The following is a 16,600-nucleotide window of genomic DNA, read 5'->3' as shown; positions in this document are numbered from 1 at the left end:
GTCTTTTAAAAAACTATGTATACTTTTTATTAAATAATTTTGAAAAAATACATTGGTAAATTTGAAGTTGAATATGTATCTTTTTATTAATTATGTATAGTTTTTATTAAATAATTTTGAAAAAAATACAATGGTAAATTGAATTGTTTCTTTAATGGGAAATTGAACAAGAGTCTTTTCAATAATTATGTACAATTTTTAAATTAATTTCAAAATAATAGAAAATTAAATTTGAAAAAATGTGTTTGTTCAATGGGAAGTTGAACAAGTGCCTTTTTAATAATTATGTGTAACATTTTTTTAAAAATGAATTAAATAAAATCGAAGTATAAATTAATATGGCAAAAATTAATGTAAATTTGTTTAAAATTTATTATTAAATTCGAAATTTAATTTTTTAATTGAAAACTTGTCTTTTGAATAATTCATAGAGTGTAATAAATGTATACAAATATTGAATTAATTTTGATTCTATGTCTAGGTTCTTTGACCATAATAAATGTTGTTTAATTATATTTTGAAAATATATAATTATTAACTTTTTTAGTTGGTGTTGTGAAGATGAATAGGTGTTTTGATAAATTAAACATGTGATGTAACAAATGTGTAGAAATTTGTGAGAATAAATTCATTTTTTGAAAACACAAATTTTTTAAATTTATATTGAAAAATTCGAAAAAATAATAGGGAATCTCAATAGGTGTTACTCATATTAATTTGATAAGATACCATCATTATTAACTACACTATTGAATGATAAGTTTTAAAATTATTTATAAATAATCTATTACATGTATTAGTATTACATGAAAAACAAGGTTGAGAAAGAGAAGGAAAAATGAAAGACATGAACAAAAAGGATAAAGGGAAGCAGAAAATGGAAGACCTGAAGAAAAATGGGAAAATGAAGCAAAAGAATGAGGGGTGTACTACAGATGATGTATCTCATACGTCGGAGGAACCAAAGTGTTTGGAAACCATTGTTTCAAAAAAAAAAATGATGTCCAACAACTTATAATACAATTCGAAAATAGGAGGTACGATATAAACACTCGTCTTCTTTGCATTAGTAGTAAAATAAATATCATTCAACAACTCTTGTTGTCAGGAAGCATCTCTACTAATCTTAACTGTGTTCCAGCCCGTGAGCTCCAAATACTCCAAACTGAAACTTGTCAAAGGCTCATCCATGCTCTAGAAAAGGAAGATTACTACATGCGAATTGAACTCGTCAAGCTTGAACGCGATATTACTTTTCAAAAGTGGTGCTTGAAAAATTGGATCAAAGATTGAAGAATGTTGTCTCTTTTTATAATTTTTATTTACATGATTGTACTCTCTCTTTTTTTTGTTAGATGTATGTTGAATTTAACATATTATTATGAAATAGAAATTTAATTTTTTTTTAATGGTTATGAATATTGTTATTTTGTAATATGTATATTTCGTTATAAAAAATATAATAAAAAAATTAGTGGGTTTTGTCGAAAGTTTAAAAAGTGATTACTTTTTTTATATAATTTTTTAATATAAATAATGACAATTTTTCAAAAATATTGTTAAAAAATACTTAATTATACATGTTAATTTAAAAAATAAAAAATAAGAATATGAGTAGTCAATGACATTTATGGATTTATTTGTATTTATTACAATTAATATTTTTATTTGGTAAACTAATTAATTATAATAATAATAATATTTGTAGTACTTAAAAAATGGTAAATACTTGGCATAATTGACTCCTTGTATTTCCCATCAATCATTATTATTCCTCATATTTTATCTTCTTTATTATTACTTCATTATATATATGTGGCTAGAACATTTTTTTTTATCATCATAAAGATTGTTCATCATAGAGAGAAAATAGACATAAACAAGATAGAGGAGATAATTCTTACTAGATCACTTTCGAAATTCAAAGAAAAATTCTTAAGTGGAGAGTTGTATAGTTTCATGGAAGAGATTAAGATATGCCTCAATAGATCACTTGAAGAAAGAATTACAATGAGAAAGGCAATGATGGATCAAGCATTTAGAGAATGGAGTGGAGAAAGCTCTAAAGTACGTGAAATTCGACACATGCAAAATGAATTATTCCAAAAGTTCATCGATGCTTCTGAGCAGGAGTACTTGTATTGGACGACTCAAATGTATGATGTTGAACGTGAAATTGTATATCATGAAATGTTGTTGGATGCTTTCAAGAACATTTAGGGATTGTCTATTTTGTCTACAAAAATTAGAGTGTTTGCTCATCTATATTGAATTAAGAATTTTATTCTTGTTAATGGAAATTTGATCTTTTTTTTAATAATTATTATTTTTAGCAATTTACATATCAATTTTTTTTTCTTGTAGCAATATATTTCAAAAATGAACAAAGCCATTTATCCTATAAAATGTATTTCGAAAATGACTAATTTTTTACTAAGATATATTTCGAAAATGATATATTTTAAAAAAAATCCTTATTTTAAATTTAAAGTAAATTTTTTTTTATAAATATTATTAATTATTCCGAAGTAGTTGACTCCTCGTCTTGCTCATCACTCATTATTATTCCCGATGTCTTCTCTTACTTATTAATTATTTGTGTAGAAAAACAATGTTGAATACAAATTCTGTATATATATATATGTGTGTGTGTGTGTGTGTGACTAGGCAACCCTAGTTCATCACTAAGGTTGTCCATTTAGGTACCAAAAAAATAGAAAGAAAATGGACAACAAGATGATAGAGGAAATAATTCTTACTAGATCACTTTCGAAATGCAAAGAAAAATACTTAAGTGGAGAGTTGTACAATTTCGTGGAACAAATTAAGTTGCGCCTCATGAGATCATTCGAAGAAAGAAGTATAGTGAGAACCGTCTTCATCGATCAAGCATTTGGAGAATGGAGTGGAGAAAGCACTAAAGTACGTAAGATTAGAGAAATTCAGAATGAATTAGCACAAACGTTCGTCGATGCTTCTGAGAAGGAGGACTTGTATTGGAGGCGTCTAATGTATGATGTTGAACGCAGAATAGTATATCATGAAACTTTGTTGAACTCTTTCATGAATATGTAGGAATATTCATACTTTGTTTAAAAATATTATATAATTATTTCTCGGTTATGAATTGAAAGTTAATTTTTATGGTTATTTTTCATAATTAAAACTTTGCAAGTTCATTTAAAAATAATAAAATTTGATATTATTTTACTATAAAAAATAAAATAAAATAAATACCGAAAAATATATTTAATTGTCCAATTAATTACTATTTTTTATATTTTAATTATTATGCATGATTTAAGTATAGTGGTGATAATAAAATTTGCATTTAATAATGATTTTTCTTTTTAAAAAACCGAAAAATTATGTTGTTTATTATTATTTCAATACATATTGATGATAAAATCAAATCTTTCTACTCCCCATATTTATCCCACTTTCCCAAAAAAAATATAAATGTATATTTTAAAAATAAAGTTTAAAATAATAATAATTATAATTAAATGTGAAATCTAGGTTTTATGTACATGCATGAAGGTTTAGAGTTAAAAAAAAAATTAAATATATAATAATAATTATTAATGTGGCCGAAATTATTTGTCTCTCCAACAACATTAATGGCTGAATATTTTTTTTTCTAATTATATAGTATTTAAATCAATGAAGTTGAAGAGTTGCAATTGTTAATAAATTAATATTGTTTTTTTAATTATTTAAGAACACACTTTATATATTATACACTTTTTCTTCAAATACAACCTACTTTACTTTCCTTTCACATATTTCTTTGTATTTCAACATTCCTCATGGATAACATGATTCAAGATCTCATCTCTCTTGCTGAAGGCATGATAAAAAAATTGAAATTTATTTTGTCAGTAGCAGAGATCTTGCCTTCATCAAAATTTACTGAGTTCGAAGATGGAACAAATTTTCCCTACAAGTTTGCCACAATATCTCGAAAAATGAGGAGGGGATTGAACAAGATGTATGTTAAAAACTTGAAGGAAGAAATTGAAGAGTGGAACAAAGAACTTGTCAAAATGAAGAAGACTCGTGAAAGCATCAAGAAGAGGATTATGGAAGATGAAGAAGGAGAATCTTCAAATAAAAAGATAAAGGGAAATGAAGAGTAGATTTTAAGTTAGAGAATATTAATTATTTGTATTTTGTTTTTATTTTATGCTTAATTTTTAATATGAACAAATATTTTAAGTTTTTCAGTAAAAAGTTTAAAATTTATTGTGTTTCTTATCATTATTTAACATCTTACAAAATTATATTTAATACAGTGAAATTAAAAAATAATTAAATTTTAAAAAAATGATTATTGTCATTTAATAATAAAAATATTTATTTTACCCAATAAATAATTAAAGAATATGATTTAATATTCAATTAATATATGACCATTAAAAAGATACCTAATCGGTTTCTAATTAATGTCTTTTTTTCATACACTATTTCAAGAAAATAGGAACAATTTAAAAAAATAACAGGTGGCCAAATAATACCCTATATTTTCAAAAATGGGAATAACCACCTCAAATTTAATAGATGCAATTATTCGTATCATAAATGCACACTAAATGAAAAGTGGAAACATGCATGTATTTGAAAAGTTGCAATTACTCATTAAATATATTATTTTCATAAACAAACAATTAAAAAATATTTTTTCATAACCCTACACAACATCTTCTTAGGCTATATATATTCTAAAGTAAATTAAATAGTTTTCATAAAAATATATATATCTCCATCAGTTTCTCTAGAAAATTCCTACATCTCTTCTAAACAATTTTTCATTATTATGGAAGACTTTATAACTTTCCATGTACCTATTCTTTCAATGATTGAACTGCTGGAACGCCAATTATCCATCGTCAAAACATTTGCCAAAGAAGAGACTTCTCAAAGCGAAAGTGAATCGGAGTCTGAAATTTTCCTTTTTGCCAAGAAGCAACAACAAAGAAGAAAATGTTTGACTTCTCTTATGGTTGAAAATTTGGAATATGAAATTGAACTTTGGAGAGAAGAACTTCAGAAGGTGAGGATGGATGACGAAGACGTCTTCGATCAATTATTGGGTGGCAACAAAGAACTATTCAAAAAGAATATGAAAGTTCTCTTGAAGGATGAAAAAATCGATACCAGTGGAATTGATTTGAACTCCGACAAGGATGAGTAGATTATCATTTTTATTATTTTACTTAAATTATTATCAAGTTTCTTCTTTGTTTTATTTTGTAAGTTTATGAGTTTGTTATGACATTGTTCTTCGGTCCTAGTGATTGATTCTTACATTAATCTCTCTAATATTATTAAGAATTTCAAGTTTTTTATTTTATTTTGTCGAAATTTTTTATTATTTTTCATGTATATTTTATTAAAAAGAACTTATATGCATCATTCATGAGAATTGGTTATATTTTCCTATTTATTATTATTATTTTTTAAATTATTGAAAATTTGACCAAAATTTGTAACTAATAATAATAGCATGTTCGAAATTTTGGATTCTTTTATGGAAAAAAAATTAATGAAAGAAAAACATATTAAATTGATAAGCGAAAATTTCTCAAAATAAAAAAAATGCAATAAATATATAAATAATTACCTTTATTATTTTGGCCGAAATTTTTGAAATATTATATTAGTGTGTATTTCAAATAATAATAGTATTAAATGATGGGTAGTTGAACAATTGCCTTTACAATAAAGTCATAATAATTTTATTATAATTTAAAACTTAAACTTTGTATTGGAAGTTAAACTAGTAATTAAATACATTTATAAAAAGGTGTGTGGTATACAATTTTTATGAGAATTTCAAAATTTATTAAATTGAATAAATTATTTTTTTTTAATTTCTAATTATTTTTTTCATCTAGTTAGGTTATAAAAACTCTTTATATATGTAGGTCAAGAATTTACAAAGATAACCTAAAAAATAGAGAAAGATAATAAAAAAATAGAGTACATCAACGATATGGAGAAAGAGAATGAAAACAAGGAGGGTATCAAGACTATCGATAAAGAGAATCAAAACAAAGATATGGTCAACGATATGGAGAAAGAGAAGCAAAAAATGACTAATATTATTATTTTTGAGGAAGGCAAGCAAAAAATGGACGACAGCAACGATGTACAGAAAGACAAGCCAAAAATTGAAGACATTGATCATATAGCAAAAGGGAAGTGAAAATGGGCAGATGTTACGGATGAGGAAAAAAAAAATGAAAAAAAAATTGGTAGATGTGAAGGATATGGAACGAGACGATGTGTTCCTCAATAAAGTTGTTGAATTACTATCTGATAATACAACTATTAATCTTAAAGAGCTTACCACATCGGTAGATATAAAAAAGAGGAAGGATGAAATCAATCAACACTTGGTTCTTCTCTGTACCAGAAAGACTAAACTTGAGTCTCTCTTTTCATCTCGGTGCATCTCAAGTCGCCTATGGAGTCCTGAGGCACGCAAGATGCAACTTTCTCAACATATCATCATTCAGAAATTCATCCATGCTGTAGAGAAGGAAGAACACTTTTGGCTCCAAGAACTCTTGAAGATTGTTCATGATAAAAATAAAGATAATAGTCTGTCAAATTTTGAAAAATGTTATTTCTTATTAAAGTTTTTATTTTGATAATATTAGCTTTCTTCTCTTTGTAATTTTTCATCTATGAATTTTATTTTGTGAATTTTAGTTTCTCTACAATATTCTTCAATTTATTTGTTTGCAATGTTCTTCAACACATGAACATTATAAATTGTTACGATAAGTAAATGGCAAAATGTTAAGAGTAACTTATGATAATAATTTCTCACTAAACCATAATATATTTTAAGTAACTATAATTCTTTATTAATAATAATTTTCAGAAATTATAATTAATCTAAAATTTAGTAATTTATTTAATATTTTTTTAGAATTTGATAACTTTTAAAATTAATAAAAAATTAAAAAATTACGTAAAATAACTATAATTATTTATTAATATTAATTATCGAAATGTATATTAAATATAAAATATAGTAATTTATTTAATATATCTTTGTAGATCTCGAAAACTATACAAATTATTAAAAACTAAAATGTTACATAATACCCAAACACACATCCCACAACTATAATAAATACTAAAACACACATGCCACAACTATAATTCTTGGATATGTAAAATGTCTTCTCGAAATTATCAATTTACATTTAATCACTGTAATAATAGTAATGAAAAATGCTATAAAAACTATAATAAAAGCCTATCTTAATTACTTTTATTTAAAAAAAACAAATATATATTTTTGTTTAGATATGTAAATATATTTTCGAAATTACCAATTGAATATTTAATTGTTATAGGTTGGAGCATGTTACATCTCTTTATAATCAATGTAACCATTTTAATGAGAAATGCATTGAACTCTCATATTCCATTGTTAGTTATGAATAATAATAAAAGCATACTATATAAGTGACAACATTATTCATTATTGAAAAGTGATAGTTCAAGATGAGTCACAACATAATGCATAACAAATTTATGGTGGAAATTGTTCGTCGTCATTCCATTTCCAAATGCAAAGAAAGATTCATCAGTGGAGACTTACATGCTTTGCGGGATGATATTCAGTCGCGCCTCTTGCAAAATTTTCATTAAAGAAGTACAATAAGGATGATCTTGGCAGATCTGGTAATCCAACGATACTCGACAAATCCTTTGGATTTGAAAGATATTGAACAAGCTCAAAAAGATTTAGCGTTATCTTTTATTGAAGGTTCGGAGAAGGAAGACTTTTTTTGGAGGCAACAACTGTTTGATGTTGAATATAAAATTAATTATCATGAGTCTTTGCTTTTCAATCACATGCATGGTTCCAATAAAAATTAACCATATGTTCCTCTTTATTTTCTTTAGGGAATCAAATGTACTACATTGAAAGTTGTTTTGTTATTTAATGTTATACTATAACTATCAATTCCAAAATTTTGTTAATAATTTGCTGGATTTATTAACAATTGCCAATTACCAATTATTTTCAAAATAACATAGGTGGTTGAATCTTATGTGCTCAAGTGTTTCATATTTATTAATAAAATAACCATATTATCTACTTTCCAATAATATCCAATTCCCTATTAAATGGCAAAAAATTATGTAATTATTTAGTGTTATTGGTCGAAATTTGTTAAAAAAATTGAACAGACACTTGTCTTTGAAACCCTACTTATTTATATATCACACACCTTAATTTGAACCTCTACATATCTTATAATTTTAGTAAAAAAATTATCACAGTTTTTATCATCTCTTTCTACTCTTAGCCATGTCTGATGTAGATCAAGAATACTTGTCTCTAGTAGAAGGAATGATTGAGAATCTTCAATCCTTGATGAAGATTGCTGAAACTTTGCCTACCTTACCAATCACCAAGGTTGGAGACGGTACACATTTTGAAGATGGTGGTCGAATTCCTTATCCATTTGCCAGTATATCAAAGACAATGAGAAGGGAACTAACCAAGTTATATGTTGAAAACTTGAAGGAGGAAATAAATAAATGGCAAATTGAACTAGCAAAGATCAAGAGAAGTTGCAAACAGATTGAGAAGGTGCCACATGAAGACCACAAAGAGGTAACTATGAAATTTCTTCGTCGTATAAGTGAAAACCCAACAAAGAAGATGATGATCGGAGAAGATCACGCCAATAAGAAGAGGAAGGTCGAAGATTAGTACTTTTTTATTTTTATTTTTTACTGTTTCCACAAGTATTTTTATGTTTAATTTTGTTGATTTTATTTTTATTATTGTACCCTTTCAAATATCTATATTGTCTTGAAAAAGACTATTATTATCTAAAAGGAGAGTTCTTAAATTTTAAGATGTGTAATTATTTTTTATTTTTAATCTTAAAAAATTTCAATATTAATTGTAAACCATAATTGGCATAGCCGAAATTAGGGTTTGGATAGTTAGTTACTATCTTTGAATATGAAGATGTGCATTTAATAATTAGTGTAAACCCTAATTATGCAAATTAATTGAATTTTCACAATTCTCAAAACTATATTTAATTTTTTAGAAAAAAAATAATTATTCTCTCTAATATTTTGTTGTGGCCGAAAAATGGGTGTATAAAAATATTAATTTAATAAATTTTGATTTAATACTAAGATTTTGATAGTTGGTTAGAGTGTTTGAATTTGAAAAGGTGCATTTAATATTTAATATATATTCAACATTTAATTGTTCAAACTAATAATTAGTGTAAACCCTAATTATGCAAATTAATTGAATTTTCACAATTCTCAAAACTATATTTATTTATTTATTTTAAAACAAAACAATTAGTCTCCTAATAAATGTAGTGGGCGAAAAATGGGTTTTAAAAAAATATTAATTTAATAAATTTTGATTTAATACTAAAATTTTGATAGTTGGTTAGAGTGTTTGAATTTGAAAAGGTGCATTTAATAATTAAGATATATTCAATATTTAATTGTTCAAACTAATAATTAGTGTAAACCCTAATTATGCAAATTAATTGAATTTTCACAATTCTCAAAACTATATTTAATTTTTTAGAAAAAAAATAATTATTCTCTAATATTTTGTTGTGGCCGAAAAATGGGTGTATAAAAATATTAATTTAATACTAAGATTTTGATAGTTGGTTAGAGTGTTTGAATTTGAAAAGGTGCATTTAATATTTAATATATATTCAACATTTAATTGGTCAAACTAATAATTAGTGTAAACCCTAATTATGCAAATTAATTGAATTTTCACAATTCTCAAAACTATATTTATTTTTTTTAAAAAAACAAAACAATTATTCTCCTAATAAATGTAGTGGCCGAAAAATGGGTTTAAAAAAATATTAATTTAATACTAAGATTTTGATAGTTGGTTAGAGTGTTTGAATTTGAAAATGTGCATTTAATATTTAAGATATATTCAATATTTAATTGTTTAAACTAATAATTAGTGTAAACCCTAATTATGCAAATTAATTGAATTTTCACAATTCTCAAAACTATATTTAATTTTTTAGAAAAAAAATAATTATTCTCTCTAATATTTTTTTGTGGCCGAAAAATGGGTATATAAAAATATTAATTTAATAAATTTTGATTTAATACTAAGATTTTGATAGTTGGTTAGAGTGTTTGAATTTGAAAAGGTGCATTTAATATGTAATATATATTCAACATTTAATTGTTCAAACTAATTATTAGTGCAGGCCCTAATTATGCAAATTAATTAAATTTTCTCAATTCTCAAAACTATATTTATTTATTTTTTTAAAAACAAAACAATTATTCTCCTAATAAATGTAGTGGCCGAAAAATGGGTTTAAAAAATATTAATTTAATAAATTTTGATTTAATACTAAGATTTTGATAGTTGGTTAGAGAGTGTTTGAATTTGAAAATGTGCATTTAATATTTAAGATATATTCAATATTTAATTGTTTAAACTAATAATTAGTGTAAACCCTAATTATGCAAATTAATTGAATTTTCACAATTCTCAAAACTATATTTAATTTTTAGAAAAAAAATAATTATTCTCTCTAATATTTTGTTGTGGCCGAAAAATGGGTATATAAAAATATTAATTTAATAAATTTTGATTTAATACTAAGATTTTGATAGTTGGTTAGAGTGTTTGAATTTGAAAATGTGCATTTAATATTTAATAAATATTCACATTTAATTGTTCAAACTAATTATTAGTGCATGCCCTAATTATGCAAATTAATTAAATTTTCTCAATTCTCAAAACTATATTTATTTATTTTTTAAAAAACAAAACAATTATTCTCCTAATAAATGTAGTGGCCGAAATATGGGTTTAAAAAAATATTAATTTAATAAATTTTGATTTAATACTAAGATTTTGATAGTTGGTTAGAGTGTTTGAATTTGAAAAGGTGCATTTAATATTTAAGATATATTCAATATTTAATTGTTCAAACTAATAATTAGTGTAAACCCTAATTATGCAAATTAATTGAATTTTCACAATTCTCAAAACTATATTTATTTATATAAAAAAAACAAAACAATTATTCTCCTAATAAATCTAGTGGCCGAAATATGGGTTTGAATTTTTTAAAATTTTTTTTTTGATTAAGTGCTAGAATATAGATAATTGAATTTGAAAAGGTGTATTTAATATTTAAGATATATTCCATATTAATTATTATTTTTGAATATTGCCAAAAAAATTTCTAAGGAAACCGAAATTCTATATAAAAAAAGACCTTGAAAAGGTTGCATTGCTTCATAATACTTGGTTAGAGTATTGTCATATATATTTTACATTTCAAAGACAGATAGAAAAAAAATATATTTATATTTGGTTAGAGTTAGAATAGATGTTGAACATGGAAGATTTCATTGTTTTTCAATTACCAATTCTGGTTATGATTGATTTATTAAGGGAGCAATTGTCAATAGTAGAAACATTAGCCAAGAAAAGAGACTATCATGTCCCACGGAGCAACGTTTGTGATCTCATCAACTTCTCCATCGCCCAACAAGAGAAAAGAGTGGAGTTAACCAAGCTTATGGTTAGAAACTTGATGTTGGAGATCCAAATTTGGAATAAAGAAATGGTGAAAGTTAAGATTGGTGAACAATGAATCTTTAAAGTTTTAACAGGCGGTGACAAAAAACGTTTTGAAAAGTATATGAAGATGCTAATAGATGATGAAACAATTAAAACTACAAGGCAAGGTCAATAGATTTCTAAGAGTTTTATTTATGATTGTTATAGTTTTTTCTTGATGTATTTTTTTAAAATATTTTTTGTTTAGTTTATGATTAATATAATAATGTTGACCTTGCTGATTTTGGTTTAGTTTTTGGTTTTTTTAAATGTTATAGTTTTTTCTTGATGTATTCTTAATACCATGATTAAACTACTTCTCCTATTTCGAAATTTAAAAAAAAAAAACAATAATTAGCCCTATATTTTTGTAGCCGAAATTAATTTTAAAAAAATGACTTTAAACCCTAATTATGCAAATGAATTAAATTTTCCAATTCTCAATACCATGTTTATAATATTTGGAAAAAAAAAACAATTAAAACTACATATTTTTTTAGCCGAAATTAATGATAAAAAATATATTTTTATATAATTAATTATTTGAATCTTTCAATTTGAAGATGTGCATTAACAATTAAAACTACATATTTTTTTAGCCGAAATTAATGATAAAATTTCAATATTAATTGTAAACCACAATTGGCATAGCCGAAATTAGGGTTTTTATATTAATAAATTTTACATATCTAATTATAATTTTTTAAATTAGGGTTTAGATAGATGGTTATTGTCTTTGAATATGAAGAGGTGCATTTAATATTTAACATATATTCAATATTTAGTTGTTCAAACTAACTATTAGTGTAGGCCCTAATTATGCAAATGAATTAAATTTTCCAATTCTCAATACTATATTTATAATATTTGAAAAAAAACACAATAATTAACCCTATATTGTTGTAGCCGAAATTAATGATAAAAAATATATTTTTATATAATAATTAATTATTTACTAAATGCTAGGATATCTATAGTCTTTGAATCTTTCAATTTGAAGAGGTGCATTAACAATTCCCACTTCTCAATAACATATTTAAGATGTGTAATTATTTTGTATTTTTAATGCTAAAAAAATTCAATATTAATTGTAAACCACAATTGGCATAGCCAAAATTAGGGTTTGTATATTAATAAATTTTACACATCTAATTATAATTTTTGAAATTAGGGTTTAGATAGTTGGTTATTGTCTTTGAATATGAAGAGGTGCATTTAATATTTAACATATATTCAATATTTAATTGTTCAAACTAATTATTAGTGTAGGCCCTAATTATGCAAATGAATTAAAATTTCCAATTCTCAATACCATATTTATAATATTTGAAAAAAAAACAATAATTAGCCATATATTGTTGTAGCCGAAATTAATGATAAAAAATATATTTTTATATAATAATTAATTATTTACTAAATGCTAGGATATATATAGTCTTTGAATCATTCAATTTGAAGAGGTGCATTAACAATTCTCACTTCTCAATACTATATTTAAGATGTGCAATTATTTTGTATTTTTAATGCTAAAAAATTTCAATATTAATTGTAAACCACAATTGGCATAGCCGAAATTAGGGTTTTTATATTAATAAATTTTACACATCTAATTATAATTTTTGAAATTAGGGTTTAGATAGTTGGTTATTGTCTTTGAATATGAAGATGTGCATTTAATATTTAACATATATTCAATATTTAATTGTTCAAACTAATTATTAGTGTAGGCCCTAATTATGCAAATGAATTAAATTTTCCAATTCTCAATACCATATTTATAATATTTGAAAAAAAACACAATAATTAACCCTATATTGTTGTAGCCGAAATTAATGATAAAAAATATATTTTTATATAATAATTAATTATTTACTAAATGCTAGGATATATATAGTCTTTGAATCTTTCAATTTGAAGAGTTGCATTAACAATTCCCACTTCGCAATACCATATTTAAGATGTGCAATTATTTTGTATTTTTAATGCTAAAAAATTTCAATATTAATTGTAAACCACAATTGGCATAGCCGAAATTAGGGTTTGTATATTAATAAATTTTACACATCTAACTATAATTTTTGAAATTAGGGTTTAGATAGTTGGTTATTGTCTTTGAATATGAAGAGGTGCATTTAATATTTAACATATATTCAATATTTAATTGTTCAAACTAACTATTAGTGTAGGCCCTAATTATGCAAATGAATTAAAATTTCCAATTCTCAATACCATATTTATAATATTTGAAAAAAAACACAATAATTAACCCTATATTGTTGTAGCCGAAATTAATGATAAAAAATATATTTTTATATAATAATTAATTATTTACTAAATGCTAGGATATATATAGTCTTTGAATCTTTCAATTTGAAGAGGTGCATTAACAATTCCCACTTCTCAATACCATATTTAAGATGTGCAATTATTTTGTATTTTTAATGCTAAAAAATTTCAATATTAATTGTAAACCACAATTGGCATAGCCAAAATTAGGGTTTGTATATTAATAAATTTTACACATCTAATTATAATTTTTGAAATTAAGGTTTAGATAGTTGGTTATTGTCTTTGAATATGAAGAGGTGCATTTGATATTTAACATATATTCAATATTTTATTGTTCAAACTAATTATTAGTGTAGGCCCTAATTATGCAAATTAATTAAATTTTCCAATTCTCAATAGCATATTTATAATATTTGAAAAAAATAAACAATAATTTTCCCTATATTGTTGTAGCCGAAATTAATGATTACAATACAGAAAGTGTTTGTAAACAATTATACAAAAGACATCACTAATCATGGATTGATTTTTTTCTTCTTCTTCTTCGAAAGACCATTTTTCTTTGTAGCGGACTTTGGCTGCATAGGAAAATTCCTTGAATCATGTCCAACCTCACGACAATACTTGCAATGTAATAGCGATTTTTTTGGTTTTCTCTTCTTTGCACCTCCAGAGAATGATTTCGACAAACTGGCTGTTGTTGGTCTGCCTTTTGTTTTTTTAATCTGAGAGCCTAAAATATTATTAGGAAATACTCCATCATTTTGAGGATGTTTTAACTCTTCATCTGGTGGCATTTTTTCCAATTCTGCATTCAACTCTGATATAACTTTCATAGCCTTTTGAAATGCTTCTCGTGATCTTGTAGCAAGGTACGACGTGATAGTAGTTTGTGTGGTTACACCACCGTACCTAGAATTTTCAATAACTTTAGGATGAGGACACTTTCTTTCATTACCTTGAGTTAACAGTTGAACTTCTTTAGCATCTTTTAGCCAACGTCTATTTACCAAACAAATTGGCAAACTTCTTCTCTCCAAATTCTTCAATGAAATAAAAATATGTCTACATGGAATTCCTTTTGTCTCAAGAGAATAGCAATCACATCGCACATCATCCCCATCGTTGGAGATTAACACTTTGCGCTTTAATCTAGAATAAATATATTTTTTCACCAAACAAAGAGTGTAACCTGATATCTTATCATCCTTTAGGACAATATAATTATCGCCACGCCGTATCTCCTTTCTTATCCTTGTAAGAATTTCCCTTGTGAAAATTGAAGAAATTTCATCCTCCACACATGGCATAGTTGTCTGGTTCAAAACTGGTTCAGTCAAATTAGTTTTGTAGTGTTCTTTCATCTCGTTGTAATGTAACATAGATAAAGCATGGTCAAAGTGTCGTATAAACATCCACAATGGCATTTTATTTTGCAAATCTCTTTTCAAGAATGCATTCATAGATTCGCATCTACCGGTAGCAGTAGCTCCACCAAAATAAATACCACGAAGAAAAGTATCTGCCCACTGCTTTCTTGTGCCATATTGTGCTTCCACCCATGCATTTCCTGTCAAATCTATATTTATTCACAGTCACTTTCCAATTATCTTCTCATTCTTCCTCCTTGTACTACCTATATTTTTGTAAAAAAGAAAAATATAAATGTTTTCATATTATAATTGAGAGAATAAGATAAAACACCGTTTAATGTATTACCTGAAAATAATTTTTTTCAATTCTTGATGGAATGCTATATTGTGTACATGGTGCATTGCATTTTTTAGTATGTGCCACGAGCAAATACGATGTGGAACACCAGGCATAATGTTATCCGGTGCTTTGCAACCGTCCGTCAAAACTGCTGACGGCATCTTACCACCCATGCACTCTAAAAATGTTTCCAATACCCAATCATATGTGGTCGAAGTCTCATTATCAAGAAGTGCAGCTCCAAACACACACGTTTTGTCATGATTATTAGACCCAAGTAGTATTACTAATGGCTTTCCGTACTTGTTGAACAAAAAATTAATATGATATTTGATATTTTACTAAGAAATCGATATATGGTAAAAAAAAAAAAATTAAAAATACCTATTGGTTTTGTAAGCAGAATCAAAAGCCAAACAATCACCAAATATTTCGTAATCAACTTGGGAAGTCCCGTCAGACCAGAATAAATTTTTCAATATATTTTCTTTATCTACATCATACTTGTAGAAAAACATGTTGTCCGACCCTTTTTTTGCTTCGAGATAACCCATTGATGTGGACGTGTCACAATCATCCCAAGTTGAATATTTTTAGAGATTCCCTTGTACAAGTCATCTTTCATACATCCCACATTTTCCCAACCATCATGAACTTCTACCATGTAATTCCAAATTTGGGATGTCTTAATTCCGGCTCTCTTCATTGACATAACTTGTTCCCTCATCTCGTCCCTAAATATTCTATGAGATTTAAGAAATGGTTTTTCATGAAAGAAGGCAAACTTATGGTTGTGGTGGTTATTAAAACACTTAGTAATCCAGTGGTTAGTTTCCCTATTTAAATTTATTCTAAACTCTGCATTACAACCCGTTCTTGTTAGAGCACGAGCTTCTTTACACCTATTATCAAGATTACAATATTTTTGTTCTCTAAAACCTTTGTTTGAACACAGCCAACTTCTAATGT

General features: G+C 25.3%; 1 protein-coding gene across 1 annotated transcript; it reads right to left on the bottom strand.

Annotated features, from left to right (window-relative positions):
- Window positions 1-14,433: 14,433 nt before the first annotated feature.
- LOC133814907 (protein FAR1-RELATED SEQUENCE 1-like) lies at window positions 14,434-15,792 on the bottom strand. The gene is made up of 2 exons (XM_062247810.1): window positions 15,726-15,792; window positions 14,434-15,488 (listed from the first exon to the last, which is right to left on the bottom strand). The coding sequence occupies exons 1-2, from the start codon at window positions 15,790-15,792 to the stop codon at window positions 14,434-14,436; spliced, it is 1,122 nt and encodes a 373-aa protein (XP_062103794.1).
- Window positions 15,793-16,600: the final 808 nt, after the last annotated feature.

Source organism: Humulus lupulus, chromosome 2 (genome assembly GCF_963169125.1).
Source record: "Humulus lupulus chromosome 2, drHumLupu1.1, whole genome shotgun sequence".
Taxonomy (NCBI): Eukaryota; Viridiplantae; Streptophyta; class Magnoliopsida; order Rosales; family Cannabaceae; genus Humulus; species Humulus lupulus.
This window is presented reverse-complemented; position numbering and strand designations above follow the sequence as displayed.